This window comes from Nematolebias whitei, chromosome 19, assembly GCF_014905685.2.
Source record: "Nematolebias whitei isolate Nwh7 chromosome 19, NemWhi1, whole genome shotgun sequence".
Lineage (NCBI taxonomy): Eukaryota > Metazoa > Chordata > Actinopteri > Cyprinodontiformes > Rivulidae > Nematolebias > Nematolebias whitei.
The window spans coordinates 39,086,934-39,092,504 of NC_056516.1; the positions used below are offsets into that span (position 1 = coordinate 39,086,934).

The 5,571-nt window shown below is 47.2% G+C and overlaps 1 protein-coding gene across 1 annotated transcript in view; it reads left to right on the forward strand.

Moving 5' to 3' along the window:
• ago3b (argonaute RISC catalytic component 3b) overlaps positions 1-5,571 on the forward strand; it is a 13,471-nt gene that overhangs the window by 1,689 nt on the left and 6,211 nt on the right. Inside the window, exons 2-10 of the mRNA XM_037693525.1 lie at positions 2,079-2,250; positions 2,320-2,440; positions 2,523-2,731; positions 2,927-3,063; positions 3,149-3,283; positions 4,664-4,751; positions 4,832-4,979; positions 5,089-5,208; positions 5,278-5,400. Coding sequence (XP_037549453.1) covers positions 2,079-2,250; positions 2,320-2,440; positions 2,523-2,731; positions 2,927-3,063; positions 3,149-3,283; positions 4,664-4,751; positions 4,832-4,979; positions 5,089-5,208; positions 5,278-5,400 — 1,253 coding nt within the window. The remainder of the gene's footprint in view (positions 1-2,078; positions 2,251-2,319; positions 2,441-2,522; positions 2,732-2,926; positions 3,064-3,148; positions 3,284-4,663; positions 4,752-4,831; positions 4,980-5,088; positions 5,209-5,277; positions 5,401-5,571) is intronic.

Below are 5,571 nucleotides of genomic sequence, written 5' to 3' on the forward strand. Positions count from 1 at the left end.
AGCAGTCGTTCAGCAGATTTCAGCAGTCGTTCAGCAGATTTCAGCAGTCGTTCAGCAGGTTACAGCAGTCGTTCAGCAGATTTCAGCAGTCGTTCGGCGGCCTCTGTGTTTTCAGTCCGTCTTGTTCTCTGTGACGGTGGGCTGATCTGACATCAGGTTCTTTAAACTTTTGAAGCTGTTTCCAGTTTTCGGTGTGCCGCAGTGACCCGTGTCGGTTCTTCTTGCAGCGACTCGTTTTTCTTTTTGGGTCTGAACCGGACCATCGGCTGTTTTCCGTCCCGCTCAGAGTTCAGGATGATTCCCATAATCCCTCAGAGACTTCTTGTTTCAGCTCTTTGTACTTCCTGACTCCAGGAGGTGAACAAGTCAAACGCACCTGTCTTCCTTCTTGTTTGCCTGCCTCCGTTGCCATGGTGACAGTGTGGCAACATGGATGCTGTTGCCGTAGTGATGGCTCAGAGGGAGGAAACGACCTGCGGGGATACATCATCTTCACATTCAGCCCTTTGCTCCACAACAGAACTGTGTGTGTGTTTGAAGGCGTCTCTTTAGTCAGAACTTTCCAGTTTGGGTCTAGGGGCTGCTCGCCGCCTCCTGGTCCCACCTGGAGCCGGCTGAGTTCTTCAGGAGTCTGCGCCGGTCTTTACCTGAAGCTGAAACCTTTTCTTTAGCTGGTATTGCATCACGCCTGGTTGGAGAGAGAAAGAAAAGTCCAGCCTAAATATTTTTCTAACCCGTCCGTTCAGACCTGGTTCTGTTCCGTCCTCCATCTTTAAGTCACATCATGCTGCATTCACTGAACGTGGGACATTTAGCTTCTTGTTTTGCTATTCACCTAACTTCAAAGATATTTGAACAACTTGAATTCTTACAGATTTTCTTGATTAATCGCTGAGTCGTTTATTCTTCTGTTTGTTACAATTCAACTTTTAGCTGTTTGTATGAAAATATTTGGCTCATTCAGGCGATGGGTGCTGACTTTTGTTTTAGTGTAATATTTATACTTTGAAGATATTTAACCTTATTTACATAAATTATCCCCATAGACGTTGAGATGTTTTCAGTTCCATCAGAAACTTTCTTTGTGAAATCTACTTCAGCTGCTGACGCTGGTGCTTTCCACTAATGCTACTTTTAGCTTTAAGCTACTGTTTTGCCTCTTAACTTTTAGATAGCATGTTGCTGTTTTTAGGTAGCATTTTTCCCACTTTTAGCTAGCCTTTTGTTACTTTTAACTACCATACATATTCAGAATGTAATATGCATTTTACTACTTTTAGCTACTCTTCTAAGACTTTTAGCCTTAGTTACTTTTAGCTACTTTTCTACTTCTTTTAGCTAATTTTGTAACATTTTTATTCTTTAGATAATTTTGTTCAGCTTTTAGCTAGCTTTTTGCTACGTTTAGCTACCATTCTAATACTTTTAGCATGTAGCTAGTCATTTGCTATGATAACTTTTATCTCTTCTTTAGCTATTTTCGCTACTATTCTACTTTTTGCTTTTAGCTAGACTTTTGTTACTTTTAGCTACCTTTTTTTTTTTTATTTAACCTTTAGGTTCTTTTATCTACCTTTTATACTGCTTGTAGCATTTAGCTAGCCCTTTAGCTTTTAACTACTATTACGTTACCTTTTAGCATTTAGCTAGATTTTTCTTACGTTTTTCCTTTAGCCAGCCTTTTCTTACTTTTCAGTTTTAGCTAGTGCTCTGCTAATTTTAGGTCCTTTCTAGCCTTTTTTAAAACCTTTAGCTAGCAAGTTTTACCTTTTAAGTAGGTGTTTTAAGTTGTGTTCTGCTCCCTTCAGCCTCCACGGTTTAGTTTCAGCTTCTTCAGCTGATGTCAACAGACATTCAGCATATATCAAGCAAACGTTCAGCATATATTAAGCAAACGTTCAGCATATATTAAGCAAACGTTCAGCATATTTTAAGCAGACGTTCAGCCTATTTTAAGCAGCCGCTCTGCAACACTCAGTGTTTGTTTTTCTTTGTGAAACAAGCAAAATGTTTTGCAGATCTCTTCAGGATGGTAGGAAGTCACGCAGGAGTCTCATTTAAACCTTTTTATCTGTTAGGAGCCACAGGAAGCCCCACCCTGTTTCCGTTGCCACGACGACCTGGCTATGGCGCCATCGGAAAGCCCATCGAGCTTCTGGCCAACTGTTTCCAGGTGGAGATCCCCAAGATAGACGTCTACCTGTACGAGGTGGACATCAGGCCCGATAAATGTCCCCGCCGGGTCAACAGGTACCAAGAGGAACTGAACCAGGTCCTGGTTTCAGAATAAAATGGAACTAAAACCGGTTTTGGTTCCAGGGAGGTGGTGGACTCCATGGTCCAGCATTTTAAAGTGACCATCTTTGGGGACCGCCTGCCGGTTTATGACGGGAAGAACAGCCTCTACACCGCCAGCCCACTTCCTGTTGCCGCCGGCGGGGTGAGTCACTCCGTCTGCTGCACGGAGCTCAGAGCGACCCGAACGGTTCTGTCTCTGAAGGTAAACAATTCGTCCTCTGCAGGTGGACCTGGACGTCACCCTTCCAGGTGAAGGTGGGAAGGACCGCCCCTTTAAAGTCACCATCAAGTTTGTGTCGCCGGTCAGCTGGAACCTGCTGCACGAGGTCCTGATGGGACGAGGACACCCCGACCCGCTGGACCTGAACAGCCCACTGAGCACCAACCCGGTCCAAGCTGTGGACGTGGTCCTGAGACACCTGCCCTCCATGAAGTGAGTCTAGAACCAGGAACAGTTTTTGTTTGCAGATCAAACTTTAAACAAGGCGCTGAGGTTGTTTAAATTCACGGCTTGTGAGAAATGATCCTGGAGGTATGAGATGGTTCTGACCCATGTCCCACATGAGTCAGCATATTTTAGAAGAACACTGTCCACATGTCATGTTGTCTTCACCCACCTGTCCCTCAGATACACCCCCGTGGGGCGGTCCTTCTTCTCCGCCCCTGAGGGCTACGACCACCCGCTGGGCGGAGGCAGGGAGGTCTGGTTCGGGTTCCATCAGTCGATTCGGCCCGCCATGTGGAAGATGATGCTGAACATCGACGGTGAGGCTGAGCTTGAGCTGCTTCCTTTGAGTTGGACTTCTGACATCAGGTTTTGACATCCCGACCCGGACCCGTGTCATTTCAGTGTCAGCCACGGCGTTCTACAAAGCCCAGCCCGTGGTCCAGTTCATGTGTGAGGTTCTGGACATCCACAACATCGACGAGCAGCCGCGACCTCTGACTGACTCCCACAGAGTCAAGTTCACCAAGGAGATCAAAGGTGAGGTGCTGGTTCTCATCCGGTCCTGTTCAATAAACCTGATTCAGTGCTGTTTGTTGGACCAGATCTGGTCTATTTAGTGTTCTGACCCAGAATAAAAGCCTAACTGAAACCCTAACCACCATCCAAGTCTTGCATTTTAAAACAAGGCTCTAAAGTAAAACCTGGTTTTTAGTTTGTTGTAGATTTTCCCCGGTGGTTTAATGGTTAGGATTCGGCGCTCTCATTTTTTTTTTTTTTTTACACTTGTGCTACTATTCCTACTTCGTGGTTTTTCACTTATTGCGGGGCTTCAGGTTACAGATCCCCCGCGATAAACGAGGGACTCCTATATAAAAATACCAGCAATTAAGTTCTGAACAGGTCATGTGCAGACATGTGTGAAATGTCTAATATGTGAAATGTTTTAATGTGAAAATATTAAAGTGTTTATTGTGGTACAGGATTAATTTTAATGCTCAATGTATAGAAAGGGGGAGAAGTTGAAAAGCTTAATAGCCACAGGGAGGAAGGACTTCCTGTGGCTGTGGAGCACCTCGGTGGTCTCAGTCTATGACTGAAAGTGATCTAATCTCAGGGTTGTGGGTTTGAGCCCCACGTTGGGCACCAAAATATAGATTTTTACTACATCCATCCATTATCTTTTACCCGCTTCTTCCATTTTGGGTCACGGGGGTCGCCGGTGCCCATGTCCAGCAATCACTGTGCGAGGGGTGGGGTACACCCTGGACGGGTCGCAAGTCCATCACAGGGACACATAGAGACAAACAACCATTCACTCTCTCACTCACTCACACCTAAGGACAATTCAGAGTTACCAATCAGCCTAACATTCATGTTTTTGGTCTGTGGGAGGAAACTGGAGTACCAGGAGAAAACTCACGTATGCACGGAGAGAACATGCAAACTCCACCCAGAAAGGCTCCCGGACTAGGATTTGAACCAGGGACCAGTTGCACCACCGTGCTGCCTGATTTTTACTACATTGATACTTAAATCATTAAATAATTTGACACCTTGATTCTGATTGACAGCAAAGTCAAGGTTTATTGTAGAACACTGGCTCTCTGGAGAACCTCTGCCCCAAAACTATCACAGACCTCCTTTTATACCTTTCCATGTGCATCAGTGGTTTGTATAAGCACACACACATAAGCTGTTTTCAGAGATCAAAGATCTCTGGCTGTAAGCCCAGACATTCTGACGCTTGGTTCTTCTCGTAATAGAAACATGTCTTCCTTTCCCAAAAGAGGAGGTCAGTTTGACCCAAAGCATTCCATATTCCTCATTTGGCCACAAGTGATTGACGCACATTTCATACAACTCTTCAATCCTACAAGTTCTGTTCGTGTCAGAACCTTCTGATGTTCCTGATCCCAGGTCTGAAGGTGGAGGTGACCCACTGTGGCAGCATGCGCAGGAAGTACCGAGTGTGCAACGTGACGCGCCGCCCTGCCAGCCTGCAGACGTATGTCTACTGCCTCACACATTTTACATGCAGCCGAAGCTGCTGCAGACTCAGTAACGCCAGCTGCTGTTGTTTCGCAGGTTCCCCCTGCAGCTGGAGAACGGGCAGACGGTGGAGAGGACCGTGGCTCAGTACTTCAGGGATAAGTACAACCTGCAGCTGAGGTACCCCCATCTGCCCTGCTTGCAGGTGGGCCAGGAGCAGAAACACACCTACCTGCCGCTGGAGGTGAGAGCTCATACGGCGTCAACATGGCCGCCTGGCGTCCGCCTTAGTGTTGGACTCATCACCTTCTGCTGTTTGACCCTCCTGACTTTGGACCCGTCCTTCCCTACAGGTGTGCAACATCGTTGCCGGTCAGCGCTGCATCAAGAAGCTGACGGACAACCAGACGTCCACCATGATCAAAGCCACGGCCCGGTCCGCTCCAGACCGGCAGGAAGAGATCAGCCGCCTGGTGGGTTTCAGCCACGACCCGGTCCACAGAAGCTGCCTCAGGGGTTTTACCTGTCTTCTTCTCTGGCAGGTGCGCAGCGCCAACTACGAGTCCGACCCGTTCGTTCGGGAGTTCCAGTTCCGGGTCCGGGATGAGATGGCTCAGGTGACGGGTCGGGTTCTGCCGGCCCCGATGCTGCAGTACGGCGGCAGGGTGAGCTCTGAGGCCTTTCTGGTACTTTCCTTTATCAATCACAAACTGTGTGTGTGTGTGTGTGTCTCTGTGTGTGTGTGTGTGTGTGTGTGTGTGTGTGTGTCTCTGTGTGTGTGTGTGTGTGTGTCTCTGTGTGTGTGTGTGTGTGTGTCTCTGTGTGTCTCTGTGTGT